Raw genomic sequence first — 19,406 nt, 5'->3', positions numbered from 1 at the left:
GAACCATTTTTCCTATTTGATCTCTTGCCTTTCCTATGCTCTTCCTATTCTAATTCCTTCATATTCTAACTACTAGTGCTTATTATTAATATGTTGTTTGCTGTCTTCTTCCAGATTTTAAATTTCTGTCCAAGCCAACCGTTTGGGTTGTTTTCCCTTCTAGGGTTGTATCTGATGACGAGTGGTGCTCCGACTGTATCTCGTCCGAGGTGATGACATTCTCAAGGATTCGAGAGGTGCTCCGACTTTAGCTCGATCCAATGGGGATATTTATCCCATTCAACTCCCCCGAAATTCCTTTCCAGCCATCCCCCTCGCTGCAGCAGACAGCCTTGCAGGTAGATTTTCAATTCTCATAGGCAATATGGCTTTCAAACATTTCAACATGAAAACATGAAACAATCAAATGATTTCAATTTTCTTCAAGGCTAATTGAAGAAATTATGTGCTTGAATCCCTAGTTAGCCCATTTTTTCTGCTGGTATTCGTATTCAATCAGATCTGTTTTAAAATATTTGTTGAGGTAAACAGGCATCAGGTTAAGCAATCCTCATAAGCCATTTAATATTAACATTAGCAGAACCCAAATAGCCTTGCCAAAAGGTTCCCTACTTCATGGAAATGTACATTCCAATTCATTAAAATAAATGTGAAAGTTTTCTTCACATCTCACATTTATAATTTATGCATCCTCACAATTGCATTATTCTATGCCTTCTATTTTTTCTGTTGAAATTTTTACTACAAGAATTAATAGACATGCTATCACCCAAACGCCGGATGCTGTAGAAAGAACTAAGCTGCATAATTGATCTACACTTCACATGCATATATTTTAGAATCTTGCATTTGTCTTTTCATGAACAAAAACACATTATATCATTGCGCAGGCAAAAAACTGAATGAATAGTCACAAGTACCCGTCAGCTATAAAACTGCTAAACTAGTGAACGAACACACAAACAGAAAATAGCTTTCTGGGAATAAATACACTGGGAAATAATCCATTTGCGTGTATATGTGATTGTTTTCTTTCAATATAACGTCTGATCAAAAGGAATGCAGGAACACATTTTTAAAAACTTATTTCTAAAACCTAAGAACTGTAGAATACATTCAGATATCATATAATGCTTCTTTAAAATTTGGCAAGTTTTAAGACAGTTCTTCACAACAGAGTAAGCATCATCAAATCAAAAATAGTTTAACACTATCGAACAATAAACAGTTAAGGACTTGTTTTGGCTCACTTTTATTTTCTATTTTTATTTTAAAAACATATTTGTTTAATGTATTTTTTGCATGTTATCATTTTTTTAATTTTCAACAACATAATTAGCTTACTAGAAACACTCAAAATAGCTAAAAATTATTTTGAGAGTTTTTAAAATCAACAAAATATATTATAAAATAACAAACATGCTTTATTTCAAGTAAAAATAAAAAAAAAAAAAAATAAAAAAAAAAAAAAATCGAAGTGATCTCAAACGGCCCCTAAGTGTACCTGTGACAAAAAAAAAAAAAAAAAAAAAATCAAAGTGATCTCAAACGGCCCCTAAGTGTACCTGTGACAACACCAATTGAACCGGTCAAGGTAAGACTCTCAACACCAATTGAACCGGTCAAGGTAAGACTCTCTGCAACCACAGTATTTGCTGCCATAGCCATATAGTACCCTCCGCTTGCAGCAACGTCCGACATTGATGCAATAACTGGCTTAGTGGCAGCGAGGAGTCTGATCTCCCTCCACATACTGAACATCGAAGTACAAACCTAACGAACTTAAGTACAGTAGTTACCATGAAAGCATTACGAAAAACAAAAATTGCGATTATGTACTAGCAATTTCGAGATGCGATGTCCATCGGGAAAGACAAAAATGAAGTTATACTTTATCAATAAGCCGCAAAAGATTTAAAGGAAGCTTCATGCAGTTCATCCACCTTGAGATGTAAGTGCAATTACAGGAATTAACTGCGGAACACTCAAAAAATGCCCTTAATACGTCAAAAATAAGAATGCATTCAACAATTTACATGCAACAACAATGAAATTATACAAGCAACTGCAGAAATTTTATCATAGACTATGACACATCAATAAAAACATGAGAACATGATTATGATATGATATAAAAAAGATATAGATCTATTATTTAAAATATATGGAGCACGACATTTGAATTCTATATCTTAGAAACTAAAAATCAGGATATAGTAATGATACGCCATCAATAAATTTTAACTATCCAATACGAATCTCGATGCAATCTTTTGAGCAAGAAAAGTTCAAACTTCAATTAAGAGTAATCCAGAGCTCTGATTTCAACAAACTTAAAGTCAAATTAACCGGCTCGATGAGATGTACCCAATGACATCAAAATTAGTTCAATCTAAGTCTAATCAAGCTCAGATCAAGTCATTAAACCACTTGGAAGTTTTCTAGACATTTAAAAGGTCAAACGAATGCAAAATCTAGCAAGTTTATAGTCGAATCAAGCGTCTAGACAGAACAAATCTAGCGAGCCCAAGATTGCTCAATTCTGGCATCGTTAAGGCACTCAAATATAATATGATCGAAGAAAGTTCTCCAGATCGTCTGATCAAAGTGACTCATATTTCCACAATAATTGCATCCAGAACACTATAAATATAGCCCTACCCTTCTCACAAGGGGGAGAAGAGCTTGAGTCTTGAGAAAGAATATGAAGCTTTGACAATGAGCTAAAGTCTAGCACATCTCCTACCACCTTCAATCACTGTCGACCGTAATTGACCACCGCTGACCGCCATCGATCATCGTCGACCACCGTTGATCACCATCAATCGTCGTCGATCACCATAGACCGCCGTCGACTTTCGTCGACCGACGTCGATCACGATTGACCACGGTCTTCAAGCACAGCTGACCGCTATCGATCACTGCCGACACTGTAGACCACCATCAGTCGGCCTCCATCGATTGTCATTAGCCGCCACCACTCACAACAAATTCATTCGCATGTCGACGAAGTAATTTCGAAGACTTTGTAACCCTTTCCCACTTGTGGGAGACGAGAACTCTGTAATCATCAATTTATAACAAACTTTTAGAATTGGGTCAAGCCCGTGATTTTTTTCCTTTAAGGGGTTTTCACCTAAAAACTTTTGGTGAAAACCAAAACCCATTACTCCGCAATGTTGAGAAAATAATCCATTACTCCGCAAATTTCGAATGTGTATTGAATTCTCATGCAATGTTGAGAAAATAATCCATTACTCCGCAAATTTTCTAGCACACATTAGTTGGCGTCGTTTGTGGGAAACTGCAATCCAGCACAGAAGTACTTACAAGGCTTACTACATGGTCATCAAACACAATATCAGTGACAATGAAGCATCCCGCTCCAACATCCATTGTTCCAGGAAGTAGTCACGAAGCTAAGGGCAGTTTGCTTCTTCAACTTACCACCCTGGAAGACGTTATCTTGCCAACAAAGGTGTCTCGAGTCCTATAAAAGACCAAATGTGCAGAATGGAGTCTAAACTAAAGATCTTATAGCTCATATGCGGGGCTCAACAATCGCTGCTCCAGGACTATTTCTGCAAGTTTTCCGTTGAAGGCTATCAGATTCCGGGAGTGGATCCAAAGTTACTAAGAGGAGTCTTCCTTGATGGGCTCTGCCAAAGACCTTTCTACTCATCACTGATACGGGTGACAATTCGTTCTTATGCTGACTTCATCCACCGTGTTGAGGCCCAAAACATTGCAGACGAGGCCATCAACGCACATAAAGAGTTGTTCGAGCAATTTGAGGGAAAACGCAAGAGTAACACCGGAGACAATAATCAATATTCACAATAGAGAAAGTTCGAACAACAGAGAAATCGTGACCTTCCCCAACCCGTGGAAGTATACACCGCTCAAAACGGTCCCGTGTTAATGTCCTATGGCCATCAAAGATGGAAAAACTATTGAGTGGTCTCATCCCCTAAAACCTAACTCAGGGAATCAAGAACAAGATTATCATTTTCATTGAAGTCGTGACCGCACCATCGAGACATGTAAGCATCTCAAGGAAGAGATTGAAAGGTTGATTCGACTAGGGTTGTAAACGAGCTGAGCTTGAGCGAGCTCAGGCTTGGCTCGCGTACGGCTCGTTCGAAATTGTTTGTGTTCAAAATAGTCTCGTGTTCGAAACCGGCTCGTGAACAGCGTGTTCGTGTTCAACTCGATTGAATATTCGTGTTTGTGCTCAGCTCGTGCTCGGCTCGAAATTGACTTGTTAAAATTAAACTGAGAAAATAAATGTAGAGTGCTGAATTCAAATCTGGATCAAATGATGCAAAAGAAGTCACATAACCACATTACCACAAGAGCAGTTACATTTTAAACTTAAATATAAATATATATATAATATATTTTCTATAAATAATATATGTAATATATTATTATATAAATAATTATATAATTTTTTTTTCGAGCTGAACACGAGCAAACAAAGAATTGTTCGTGTTCGACTTGTTTATAATTTGAGCTTTAAAAACTTGTTCGTGTTTTCCCCCCTTTTTTTTATAAAAAGGCGTGAGTTGTTTGCGAACAAAGAGCTTTTTTGACAGCCTTAGATTCGACAGGAATATCTTGACCGATTTGTGCGAAACAAACCAACTGGTACCGATAATACTTCTACTGAGGGACAACATACATAAAAGCAACATGGGGTGGGCAAAATTCAGACAATTGTTGGAGGCCGGTTGTTGACTGATACGTCCTTATCACTGCACCTGGTGAACCAACACAGAAGAAATCTTGCCTCGAGCCTATCACTTTTGATAATTCAGATTTGGAAAGAGACCGAGTCCACCACCAAAGACCCTCTTGTCATTGGTGCAAGAATTAGTGAGCCCTGCTATAATGTAAAGAGGATCTTGATCGACAATGGGAGCTCTGTCGATGTCTTGTTCTACTCCACTTTCCTCAATTTAGGACAAACAAGGGAAAAACTTCAAGTTTATCTGAGTCATTATATAATTTTGATAATCGACCGGCAAGGGTCGAGGGAAAAATAAATCTTCCTGTTATCATGAGAGATTTTCCTCGACATTCAACCCACTCAATCCAATTCATTGTCGTCAAGTCAAAATCAGCATACAATGTCATCTTCGAGAGAGCCTTGCAATATATCTTTGGCATCGTGACTTCAATGCTATACCTGAAGCTCAAATTTCCAACCCCAACAGAGATCTCCCGTGGAAGACTAGGCGCACGTCCCGCTCTCTAATGAATACCACTAGAGAACAGTGTAGTTTAGTTCCCCTACTCTCCGATGAGCAAATATTGAAATATGTAGATCTTCTTTAAAGAAATCAAGACATTTTTGCATGGACCTCGGTCGATATGCCTAAAGTCGTCCCTAGAATAATCATGCACTCTTTAAAAAAAGATCCAACTTTTAAACCGGTCATCCAGAAGAAGTGCAATTTTGGCCTAGATCGCTTACAAGCTATCAAACAAGAAGTCAACAAGCTTCTCGAAGTAAAGTTCATACGAAAAGTGCACCACCCCGCATGGCTGACCAATGTTGTCATGGTCAAAAAAACTACTAGTGCACGGAGGATGTGTCTCGACTATACGAACCTAAACAGAGCTTGTCCGAAAGATAACTTTCCCCTCCTGCTCATGGATCAACTCGTCAATGTCACGTCCGAATACTAGATGCTAAGCTTTGTGGATGCATACTCAGGATACAATCAAATAAAAATAAAACGATAAATGAGGAAACCACCTTTTTCCAAACATATAGAGTTTATACTGCAACCAAGTTATGTCATTCGAGTTGAAAAACGCTGGCATAACTTTCAACGTCTCATGAACAAGACCTTCAAAAACCTTTTAGGGCATACGATGAAGGTTAATGTTGATAATATGTTGTTAAAAAGCTTGGAAGCGCCCCGACACATTTCTCATCCAGATGAGTGTTTCCAACTTCTTCGTCAATACTGCATGCGCCTTAACTCAACTAAATATGCTTTCGGAGCACTTCAAGGAAGTTTTTGAGATTCATGATTACTCATCACGAAATTAAGAAAAAGTCAGAAAAAATTATGGCGCTGAGAGACATGATGCCTCCAAGGAACATCAAGGAGGTGCAATGCTTGAATGGTCATATAGCCACTTTAACCCGCTTGTGGTCTCGTTCTGTGGATAAGTATTTGTCATTCTTCAAGATACTTATAGTTGTTCGAAATTCCAGTTTTTAATGAACAGATAATTGTCAGATCACTTTCAAGCAACTCGAGGCATATCTGGCTTCACATCACCTCTTCTCAAACCCCGTCCGAGTGGAGATGTTATATATCCGCTTGGCTATTCACCTCGCACAATAAGCTCTGTCACAGTTAGGTTGGAAAGCTCAGTTGAAAAGTCGGTCTAGTACGTCAACAAGATTATCTCTGATACAGAAAGTCATTATCCGATGACGAATAAGACTGCATTGACCTTCATATTCTCAGCAAGAAGACTTCATTCGTTATTGACCTTCATACAAAAACTAGAAGTATCGAGAAGATTAATTAAACAATCGATAGAATTGGGAGAATTTGACATTCGTTATTTACCACAACCAAACATTAAATCACAGGAGTTGGCCGACTTTGTGGTGAAATGTACTGTGTCTGCTTCTGAAGAGCATCATTTTTCTCCTCCATGGTCACCTCAGTAAATATTGTACGTGCACGGAGCATTCAGAAACTCTAGAGTTGGTGTTGAAATACTACTCATCTCTCCAAAGAAAATCATCTTGAAGTACGGGTTTCAGTTAAAATTTCCAGCCACCAATAAGATTGTCGAGTATGAAGCCCTCGTCGCCGAATTAAAACTTGTCATCGACTATGAAATACAAAATACAAATATTGACATTGATTCTCAGCTCATCACATCCCAAGTAAAGGGAGAATTTGATGCCCATAACTTACAACTAGTGCAGTATCTCAATTTGGTAAAAAATACTTTTCTCTCAAATTGAAACATACCAGCTCATTCACATACTTCGGGAACATAACACTCGAGTTGATGCCCTCTTCAAGCTCGCTACTTCAACAACTGAAGATTACTGTAAAAGGTGTATCGAGAAGATACAATTTCCTAGTATTTAAGGCCCATGGGTGATACTACCTATAGATGACCCAAATGAGTCATCTTAGATGGATCACATCATCTCCTTTCTCTGAGACAAAATGTTGTCTGATGAAGCTACTGTGTCAATTCGTCTCCGGCGGATGGTTGTCAACTTCATGCTTATTGGGATGAACTATATAAAAAGACATTTGTAGATCCATAACTCAAGTGTCTTCCTTCACTAAGTGGGTATGTGGGGATATGTGGGGAGCATCTCAAAGGTAGAGCTCTTACTCTTAAAATAATGAAACAAGATTTCTATTCGCCCATGATCAAGCAAGACGAGTTGGACTTTGTGAAAAACGTGCAAAAGTTGTCAACGACACTTCAATCTTACGCATGCACTGCCAGCAGAATTCACGTCATTTCTGAGTCATCGACCATTCGCCCAACGAAGGATAGATATCATGAGACCATTTTCAATAGCTACTGGACAACGAAAATTCATCATCTTAGTTGTCGATTACTTCACTAAGTGGGTAGAAACGAAGTCACTCCCCCAAGATCACTGAAGCCAATGCCAAACAGTTTGTCAGGAAAAATATTATTTGTTGTTTCGGGCTCCCCGCGAAAATTATCATTGATAATGGGACTCAATTCTCTAGAAAACTTTCATATCATTCTACAAGGATCTTCACATCCAGCGGTGCACTTCCATGGTGCATCCTTAAACGAACGGACAGATAGAGGTGACGAATCAGACAGTGCTCAAGGAGTTGAAGACTCATCTTGAGAAGGCTAGAGGGCGGTGGGTGGAAGAGCTCTATAACGTCATTTGGGTTTATCACACCACCTCGTGAACTCCAACCGACGAAATTCCATCTTTTGTTGTCATCCCAGTTGATATCAAAGTTTCAAACCCACGAGTTAAAACTTTTGACTCGGATAACAACGAGGAAAAGCTACGAAAACATTAGGATTTCCTCCCAGAAACACGTGATGTGGCATACTTTAAGGATGCTTCCTACCGCCAAAGAGTTGTTTGCCACTTCAATCAGAGAGTCAAGCCACAACCTATCTCTATCGGTGACATGGTCTTGCGTAGTATTGAAGCCACCAATCGTGGTCCACAACGCAACAAATTGTCCCCTCTCTGGGAAAGCCCATATATAGTGGTTGCCATGATCAAGTCTGAAACCTTTAAGCCCAAGAATTTGATGGGAAAATCCTTCCCCAGACTTGGAATGCAAAAAATTTTCGCAAGTACTACCAGTAACACTCCAGTCATGTAGTCCATGTTTGTCATTATCTTTTATTACATCACATCTTGCTTATAATGTCAATGTATCTCAAGCTTATTAAATGAATATCATTCGCTCGCTTTCCTCTACATGTAGGATATCTTTAGAAAGAGTAACGATTTTTTCACGAATTACTTCATGCTCTATACCAGAGAAATACGCAACTTCGGTTGCATCTTAATCAAAACACAATCACTCCTAGGGAGATTTGATCTAAACTCTTTCATATGGATTAACATCGTTAAGTTTTTATTCTGATAAACAATCCTGGATAGGTTAACATTCTTTGGTGAACTATACCTGATCCCTTCCACACAACTTCGTAAGTGAGCAATACTCCAACAAACAATCTCAGATGAGTGAAAAAACCCTCAGTGGATTACATGGCTTCTCTCATACAGGTTAATATCATTGAGTGATACTATGATGCGCAACCCCAGGCAAGTCAAAAGCTGTTGATAATTTATCCCCACGACAACATCCTCACATACTATAACTTTTAAAAGATATATGGTATCCACTGCAGCAAGAAAAACAAAACATGCTTCAACATTATGATAAAAAAAAAACACTTGGGCGACAAATAGTCAACAAAATCAAATGACTAAACAAGATGAAAAAAATGCATCGCTCATATAACATCATTTTGATAAAAGCTGAAAGAAAATAACTACATCTATGTGGTTTGAATAACATGACAGAATTTGAGGGAGAATCCTTTGAAGTTTGGTTGAGAGTGTGCCCCTCCACGATAATCTCAGTTCAACGATGCGCTGCCCCGAATCCACTTCAGGAAACCCTAGATGAATCCTTCCTCGGTAAACCACTTTTGCTGCTCCTTTGCCTCAACATCAAGCACCCGATCTCGAGCATCCAGGGACATTGTCTCGAATGATAGTCTTGAACTCAAGCGGTTCTTGAAGTCTTCGATTGTTTTTTGCTTAACTTCTACAACATCAACATCCTTCACATACTTCAAATGTCGGATCTTTTCCTTTTGAGCTGACACCGTCAACTTAATGGCTTTTACGCTACTATTATTTTCACTGAAATAGACTCGTGCGTCCACCAATGCCTCTCGAGTTCTCTCCAAAATCTGAAGCTGCAACAAAAAAGAAGTTTTTATTGTTAAAAGTTCTGTTCTGCACTCTGTCAACTATAATACCAGAGCCGCGGCTCCTTCAACCTCGGATTCATATCAACGTTAATACTTGCCTTGGAGATATTTGATCTTAACAAATTTGAAGTTCTAGTTTCTCAGAGTCAGTCCTAGCCCCATCTGCATTTATACCATTTTAACCATCTAAAAGAAAAAAGTCTGGGTTAGACAGATAAAATGATTATACAGTAGCAGAAGATAAAAGAAACTTACAACGTTCTCGACCTCTAAGAGCCCAATGCATTCATGAGACAACACATCCTCAAGAATATGAATAGTTGAAGGACTGGGCAGAGACTTCCGTGATTTTTATTGTTTCTGAGAGAGTGTTCCACAGTCACTGTTCATTGGAGGCCGCTTTGAGGATAGCACGGGGGCTAGATCGAAAAATCCCTTCTTAGATTTATTTAATGATACACCCATGGATCATTCGGGATGGAATGAAAGTTTGGCCTTGAACAAAGACTTCTCGCCCATAAATTCAAGAATATATTGCGTCTTGAACAACATCTCCTAGAAGTAACAAACTTACAGCATCCACAATATTTCCTCCTTGATGATCTGAAGAAAGAGACAACAGTCGGAACCTTCCTCGCCTCTCACGGAGCCCGCAATCGTTCTCTACAAAGAAGAATCTCACAAACCACTACCTTATCGCTTTCTTCAGAAAAAAATCCAATGTCTTTGCCTAAACATCACATGATCATGCATGTCACTAAAGAACCCACACAACCGTGCTAAAATTACTGGTGTTAATATCAACCTACGACTCCTGAAGAAAACAGTCAACCCTATAAGACCGTCACCACCCGACAAGACAGCTGAGCAAAGAAAACTTTGAATGCCTTTATGATTTCGATATACTCAGGTGTCGGCAAAAATTATAGGCCTACTCCCAAGGCTGCCTCAAGAATAGCAATATACTCAAAAGGAGGAGATACGCTTAGTCGACTAAAGTCAACAATTTCACCACAATGTCATTCGTGAAGTAATAATTCTTTCGAAACAAAATCAAGTCGTTATCCGTCAAAATTAATGTCGCATCCCCCAAGTTTTGGCTATCCCTCTAGTCCTCAGTGGAATGAGGTTCTCCAGTTAACTTTATTTTTGCAATGTGAAAGAAAATCCGTTGCTTGTCTGCTACTCAGGATTGAGACGATTTTTCTCTTCAGCTCGCCTGTTATACAGGACTGAGAAGACTTTTCTCTTCTCCATAACATGAAAGAGATCCCATTGCTTGTCTGTGACACGAGACGGAGACGACTTTCCTTTCCACCACAACGTGAAAAAAAATCTCCTCGCCGGTTTGCTACGAAGGATGACGAAGACTTTTTAATGGCCTCAACGCGAAAAATCTCATTGCTCGCGTGCTACACAAAACGTGAACTTTCTTCTTTTAGAAAATCTCGTTAACAGAAGACACCACTCTCCACTCTCCATCTTTCTTCTCTTTCTCCTCACTTGTGGTTCTTTCCTTCATCCATAATCTCTATTTATAAACTTAAGAGGAGGTCTATCACTAAAGATAATTATTAAAAAAAATGTAAAATTTGCATTCATTATGTCTTTCCGGATTCTAGTTTTTGGTCTTCCGGCTTCCTCATTTAGCCATCTAAATTCTCGAAAAAAATAAATATTTTATATATATATATATATTTATTATTATTTTTTTTTAGAAAGCTCAAAGGCTAATATATTAAAAGGGAAATAAGGATACATATAGATTGTGTGGAAGGGTTCAAGCATGACACTCTTCCCCCACGATAAACATCACCTACAAAAGGTTCCAAAAAAAGAGAAATACAGAAAATTACATAAGACCTAAAGAAAAAAATAAAAAAAAAATGTCAAAAAACATAGTATCATGTAGCTAGAGAGCGACCCAATTTTCCTTTGTCTCTACCTCTAGTTCTAGGAAAGGAACCAACTAATAAATTGGTAAGAAGAGTGTCATTGTCAATAGTGACCAAAGTATCATCCAATAAGTTTTCAAGCTCGAGTCAGCCTCCAGTCTTCTTCTTTCTCCTGGAATAGACCTATCATTCTTCATCCAAAGATTGGCTCGCCTAATCAGTGGACTGATCTAAAGTGTGTCGGACATGTGTAGGATGTTGAACATTAGAAGTAACCGCTTGTTGTACCAACTGATCTTTGATTGAATCAAAGAAGCACTCTCGTGTTTCTTGGCATGTAAGTAAGTCTTCTTTAATAGCAATGAGTAGTATAAGCACTTTTGGATCTGTACTTGTAGTATAATGTTCTTCATCAGGAATTGCGAGGTTGGGTAAAGGATCAGTTTGCATCTTCTCAGCAGGGATGGTAGGTGGCTGATCTTTAGCGATATTCAAAACATGTCATGTGGTAGTTTTTTCTCCAGAAGGAACAAATATGTCCAAAGTAGTGGGATTAGATCCATCCTTATTCACTCGAGATTTAAATTTCAAATTATGATGAAACTTATGATATTTATCAAGTGTATGCCCAAACATCTTACAATGAGAACAGTACTGCGGTTTATGCTCCATGACGATTTGTTGCCAATATCTATTATGAGTTCTACCCAACCAGCCTTCATTAACATCAGGTAAAGTAATATCTCTTTCCACAAGTATTCTAGCCACAGAAGATCTGATTAGGTTGAAAGTCGATAGATCTAGCTTCATAGGGTCTTTAAGTATGACCCCAATAGAGTAAAGAACTTGATGATAAAAAAAGTGCAGCTTGAGACCTGATAGACTAAATCATAATGGTATAGTATGAGGTTCATGATTAGGGTCAAAATCAGGAGACCACTTGAGTAGCTTCATTGATTTACCAGCAATGCTGAGATATTTTTTTGGAGAAAATCCTAGTGTAGTCTTCAGTCACGGTTAATTGAATCAATACATGTCTCTCATTCATGTGCTCCACTTTCCACTTTCATGCTAATTTGAGATCATCAAAACTTTTCCTCATAACTTTCATAGGTGGGTGCCCTCACTGAAATTTTCCAATAAGAGCAAACTTGAATTTGTCTGTCAGGGTCGAAATTTCTAACTCAGAGAAAAAGAGTGTTGTTTTCTCACTTTTTCTGCTTGCATTCTTAATAAATGGGCAGTCACATGTACCATCACGATATTCCTTATAACTTGAGAAGAAGACAACCGTCGTCTCCACCTATGGATTACCCACCACGTGGGCAAAGGAGGTTTTGTCGGGTTCAACTGAAGAAGAAGGAAGCTCCATCACAGCTTAAAAGCCCTACCAAGTCGATAAAAGGGCCGGAATGACGAGCGAAGACGATCAGGAACCGAAGAGACTAAAACTCGGTGCAGTCGAGCTGAGTCGAGAAGGAAGACGAAGGAGGAAGCGAGCACGCAACCCCTTCCCGTCTTCTGTGAGGAGGAAGGAGGAAGACGCGATGCGATCTGTCAGCTTCGAACAGAGGCAACGAGATGCGATCTGTTGGCTTCGAACAGAGACGACGAGATGTGATCTGTCGACTTCGAACAGAGACGACGAGTCGACACGCGAGCAACAGTCGACTTCGAAGTCACGAGTCGACGACGACGGAGAGGACGTGAGACGACATCGGAGAAATGAACTTGTTATGGTTCGACATGGGTCGAAACCCTAGCAGAGCCGAGCGTGAGCGTGGGAGACATCATATATATATCGAACATCTTCATGATATATATATATGTATATATATATATATATATATATATATATTTTTTATCATTTAGCTTTATCGATTCTGCGCTACGCCTACTAGCTGCATTTCTGTTTTATTATATTTTATTTATTTAATAAATGGACACGTGAATGGTGTCAAACACATGTCGAACAAGTGCAAATTGTAACGCCCAAATTTCAAGAAAACAGATAAAAATTGACACATTTGAAAAGTGCCCCAAATTTCTCATCTCTAAAATTCAATTAAAATAATTTTATAAAACTCTATGCATGAAATCAACCAATTTCATATAAAATACCATGCATGAATAGTGAATCGATTGGGAGATATAAAACTTTGAAGTTAAAAGTATAGTTATCTTAATTACATCTTAATTATGTTTCCTAATCCTATCCTAATCCCGTGACACCGTGGATAACCGACCTTACGTCATTTTACTCATTTCTTTCATTCGAATAGGGCGTGAACTTCACATTTTCTTCTTCCTCTCTCGATTTCCCTACTCTGTTTGGTTTCACGCTGCAGAAAGCCCACCTGGAGGAGTTTTGTTCGACCTCCTGTATCAATGGCACGACCCTTACTACAGTGCAAGAGGCGACAACAATAAGTAAGCAGGGAGGTGAGCGGCACCAGGCAGCTGCAGACATTAATTCGAAGCTTTGGGGAGAATTCTTAAGTGTGAATCCCTCCTCGCTATTCTAAACTTTCATTTCCTTTCTCACCATTCCGTTTTGACATTTGCCTCACTTTTAGTTCAAATATCATTTTTGATAGTCGTTGAATGTGCTGATTGTGTGTCAGAAGTGTAAAAAATCCTTTGCAAGCTTTCGTAAGGGTTCTAACACAAAAACAATGAGAAGAAGTAAAGTTATAGGTGATAGGAAGGAAACGTGAATTGGGTGTTTTCTGGCAATAAAGGAATTTCTTTGGGTTAATTCATGATATGAACCAAAATTTATGAAACCATATATTGTCTATGAGCCCCAAGTTTTGAATTGATATTTTTGGTAAAATTAGAAGTGCTAAATAAAGATGTGCGTGAATTGAAAATTTTCACATTAGTTTCAAAATTTTCTAATGTATTTCCTGAATAATTGTTAAGGCTACCACCAGAATGAGAGGTTGGATTTGGTATTGATATGCAACCAGGAACGCCTGCAATATTCAAATCTCCGTGTAGGATGGCTTCAAAGGAATTGCAGGAACTGATAGAAAAAAGTGTTATCGAGCCATGTAATTCACGATGAAATGGGCCAGTATTGTTCATTAAGAAGAATGATGGATTCATTCGATTATGTATTGATTACAGAAGGTTAAACAAGGTGACAATCAAGAACAAACATCATTTGCCCATGATCGATGATTTATTTGATCAATTAGAAGGTGCAACTTTTTTATTCAAATTGATCTGAGATCTAGACATCATCAGATCAGAGTCATTGATACAGATATAATTAAGACAAATTTTGGGACCAAAGATGGTTATTAAGAATTCTTAATTATGCCTTTTGGTTTAACTAATGCTCATGCAATTTTCATGGACCGGATGAATCAAATTTTCAAACTGTATGTAGATCAGTTTGTTATTATTTTCATCCACCATATTTTAATTTATTCATGAGCAGATAATAATCATGCTAAGCATTTGAGGATGATTTTGGAGCTGTTGAGATTAAACCAGTTACATGCAAAATTTTTTAAATAAAAATTTTAGCTGTGAAACATTGCATTGTTGAGACACATTATTAGTGGTCAGGGAATTTCAGTTGATCCTCAAATGGTAAAGACAGCTGTGGAATGACCTACTCCAAAGAATATTACAAAGGTGCGCAGTTTCCTTGGGTTGGCAAGAAATTATAGGATGTTTGTCAAAGGCGTTTCACAAATAGCTATGTCGTTATCTACGTTAATGAGAAAAGATGTCTAGTTTGAGTACTCGGTAGAATGTGAGCATAGTTTTCAAGAGTTGAAAAAATATTTGACCACTACACCAGTGTTAGTTATTCCATCAGGCACAAAAGGATTCCAGATTTACAGTGATGCATCACTAAGAGACTTGGGTTGTGTCTTAATGCAAAATAAAAAGGTGATAACATATGCATCCAGATTGTTGAAGTCATATGAAAAGAACTATCAGACGCATGATTTGGAGCTAGCTCCTGTGTTATTTGCTCTCAAAATTTGACACATTATTTGTATAGCGAGAAAAGTGAAGTTTTTACTGATCATCAAAGTCTGAAGTATATTTTCACACAAAAAGTGCTAAATTTGAGACAGTGAAGATGATTAGAGTTGGTCAAAGATTACGACCTGGATTTACAGTATTGTCCAAGCCGAGCAGATGTACTTGTCGATGCATTGAGTCGTAAATCCACATGTAGTGCAAGTTAGATTCTTACTCAGAGGCCAGAATTGATTAACGAACTTGAAGCTCTACGGTTGGAAGTTAGAAGATCGGGTGACATGGTGTATTTACATCACTTGATTGTCCAACCTACTTTGATCGATAGAATCAAGGTAGCTCAAAAAGTTAGCAACAAAAATCCGAAACTCCTAAAGCAATGTCAGTCAAGAAAGAGAACTAATATGACTGTTGATGAAGATGCAATTATTCAAAATAAGGTACACATAAAAGCAAACACTGATTTTGATTTGAGACAAGAAATTCTACATGAGCTCATCATTCATGCTACACAATTCATCCAGGCAGCACGAAAATTTATAAAGATTTGAAATTGGCATTTTGGTGGCCAAATATGAAGAAGGATGTTGAATATGTATCTCAATGCCAAATAATTCAGAAGCATGTTAGAAGGAAGAGCATCAGAGACCCAACGGATTGATACAATCGTTGACAACACCTTAATGGAAATGAGATGAATTGTTATGAATTTTGTCATGGGATTTCCTCGATCCAGACAAGGCCACGACATTATTTGGGTCATTATTGACAAATTAACTAAGTCAACAAACATTTGGCCTATAAGACGGATAGGTTCAGTAGAAAAATTGGTCAAATTGTATGTCAAAAGAAATTATCAGATTGCATAGTATTCCTAAAGTTGTTGCTTTTGACAAATACAAAAGATTCAAGTTTAGCTTATGGAAAGGCACTCGACAAGATTTCCGTACACAGTTATATTTCAGCACTGCATTTCATCTCTGATTTATAAAAATTTGAAGTTGGCATTCTGGTGGCCAAATACGAAGAAGAATGTTGAATATGTATCCCAATGTCAAACAAGTCAGAAGCATGTTAGAAGGCCGAGCATCAGAGACCCAGCGGATTGCTACAATCGTTGACAACACCTTAATGGAAATGGGATGAAATGTTATGAATTTTTTCATGGGATTTCCTCGATCCAGACAGGGTCACGACATTATTTGGGTCATTATTGAAAGATTAACTAAGTCGGCAAACTTTTGGCCTATCAGACAGATAGATTTAGTAGAAAAGTTGGTCAAGCTGTATGTCAAAAAAAATTATCAGATTGCACGGCATTCCAAAAGTTGTTGCTTTTGACAAATACAAAAGATTCAAGTCTAGCTTGTGGAAAGGCATTCGACAAGATTTCGGTGTACACAGTTATATTTCAGCACCGCATTTCATCTCTGATTTATAAAGATTTGAAGTTGGCATTCTGGTGGTCAAATATGAAGAAGGATGTTGAATATGTATCTCAATGTCAAACAAGTCAGAAGCATGTTAGAAGGCCGAGCATCAGAGACCCAGCGGATTACTACAATTGTTGACAACACCTTAACGGAAATGGGATGAATTGTTATGAATTTTGTCATGGGATTTCCTTGATCCAGACAGGGTCACGACATTATTTGGGTCATTATTGACAGATTAACTAAGTCAACAAACTTTTGGCTTATCAAACAGATAGATTCAGTAGAAAAGTTGCTAAATTGTATGTAAAAAAAAATTATCAGATTGCACGGTATTCTAAAAGTTGTTTCTTTTGACAAATACAAAAGATTCAAGTCTAGCTTGTGGAAAGGTGTTCGACAAGATTTCGGTACACAGTTATATTTCAACATTGCATTTCATCCACAAATCGATGGATAATCATAAAGGACAATTCAAGTATTGGAAGATCAAATAAGGCTTTGTATCCTTGACTTCGAGGATAATTGGAAAGATCACATTCCAATGATCGAGTTTGCTTACAACAGTAGCCATCAATCCAGTATCAAAATGACTCCTCATGAAATTTTGTATGGCAAAAAGCGCAGAGCTCCACTCAGTTGGGTTGAAGTGGGTAAATGCCAAAAGTTAGGGCCCAAACATGTTGATGAAGCCATAGAGAAAATCAGATTAATCAGGCAGATTGAAAACTGCTTAGGATCGACAACAGAAATATTACGACCCAAAGCACAAAGCAATCAAATTTGAAGTTGGAGATTTCATATTTTTGAAAGTCAAGCCAATGAAAAGTACAACTAGATTTGGTCAGGGGAGCAAGCTGAGTCCCAGATATGTTGGTCCTTTTGAAATTATGGAAAGGATCGGTACAGTTGCCTACAGATTAGCGTTACCAGCGTATATGTCAGATATACACGATATGTTTCACATTTCAATGTTTAAGAAATACGTTTCAAATTCAGAGCAAAGAATTTCACATGAAGATATTGAAGTACAGAAAAATTTAAAATATATTGAAAAGCCCGAAAAGATTTTAGCAACTGATGTTAAAAAGCTCCAAAATAGACAAATACCTTTTGAAATTATGAAAAGAATCGATACAGTTGCCTACAAATTAGCATTACCTGCGGATATGAAAAACATACACGATGTGTTTCACATTTCAACGTTTAAAAAATAGGTTTCCAATTTAGAGCAGAGAATTTCAAATGAAGTTATTGAAGTACAAAAAAATTTAAAATACATTGAAGAGCCTGAAAAGAATTTAGCAACTGATGTTAAAAAGCTTCGAAATAAATAGATCCCTTTTGTAAAGATAAAGTGGAAGCACAGACCCGAAAAAAAAGCGACTTGGGAAAAAAAAGAAATGCTACAAAATAATACCTCACCAAGCCATAAATTTTGATGACGAAATTTTTATAAGAAGATAAGAGTTGTAACACCCAAGTTTCAAGAAAACAGGTAAAAAATGGCACATTTGAAAAGTAACCCAAATATCTCATCTCAGAAATTCAATCGAAATAATTTTTTAAAATTCTATGCATGAAATCAATTAATTCCATATAAAGCATCATGCATGAATTGTGAATAGATTGACAGATAAAAAATTTTGAAGTTAAAAGTATAATCATCTTAATTATATTTCCTAATCCTATCCTAATCCTATAGCACTGTAGATGATCGACCTTGCACCATTTTATTCATTTCTTTCATTCGAATAGGGCGTGAACTTTGCATTTGCTTCTTCCTCTCACGATCTCCCTATTTGATTTCATGCAGCAGAAATCCCGCCTGGAGTTTCGTTCGGCTCCCTGTAGCAAGGTCACAACCCTTGCTATTAGGGGTGTCAATTTGAGTCAGCGGGTCTGGTTCTAGTTTGACCCGAAAATGACTCGACCTGATAATATACTATGAACATGTTTTTTTTTATGATTTCATGTTTACGTCCTGCATGTTACAATACCGTTGATTTTTATACTACCTATACCCGCTCTATCTTTATTTTCTCTACTATATCAATATATTATGATTGGTGTCTAGAGATGTATAGTTTTATATGAGCATACATGTTTTTTTTTTCAAAAATAAAATCTTATGTTAGCCGTGATTATTTATCTAAGTTCGTTGTTGCTCATTCTTCACTGTTGCTTCCAAGTAGAGGTAATGAGCACCGGGGTGAGTAGCCAGATATGTCTTTGTTCAGCATTTACACGTTAGTTTTGGGAGCTTTGTACATATGTCTTGAGAAAGTATTCTTTTAAATACATTGGATTTAGCAACTCTATATAGTTTTCATATTTTGGATGATATGATTTTCATGCTTCCGAGTATGTATTTGAAATGTAAAATATCACGTATGTTGCGACGATCAAGTTAGGCTAATTCATCACACACCAAGTCATGATTATAAAAGTTAGGACGAGTGCTGATGAGAGTTAGTCTGACCAAATTACCAACCTCTGTCACACCACGATCAGTGCATGTTTCATTATTGCGAAGTGTAAGCGTATCATAAATTATAGG

The 19,406-nt window shown here is 37.5% G+C and overlaps 1 protein-coding gene across 1 annotated transcript in view; it reads right to left on the bottom strand.

The window, feature by feature from the left end:
- LOC110029509 (serine protease SPPA, chloroplastic) overlaps positions 1-19,406 on the bottom strand; it is a 92,616-nt gene that overhangs the window by 9,359 nt on the left and 63,851 nt on the right. The window contains exon 9 of the mRNA XM_020731832.1: positions 1,587-1,753. Within this exon, the coding sequence (XP_020587491.1) occupies positions 1,587-1,753 (167 nt within the window). The remainder of the gene's footprint in view (positions 1-1,586; positions 1,754-19,406) is intronic.

This window comes from Phalaenopsis equestris, unplaced genomic scaffold, assembly GCF_001263595.1.
Source record: "Phalaenopsis equestris unplaced genomic scaffold, ASM126359v1 Scaffold000583, whole genome shotgun sequence".
Lineage (NCBI taxonomy): Eukaryota > Viridiplantae > Streptophyta > Magnoliopsida > Asparagales > Orchidaceae > Phalaenopsis > Phalaenopsis equestris.
The sequence above is the reverse complement of the archived record's forward strand: the minus strand, read 5'-3'. Positions and strand labels throughout refer to the sequence as shown.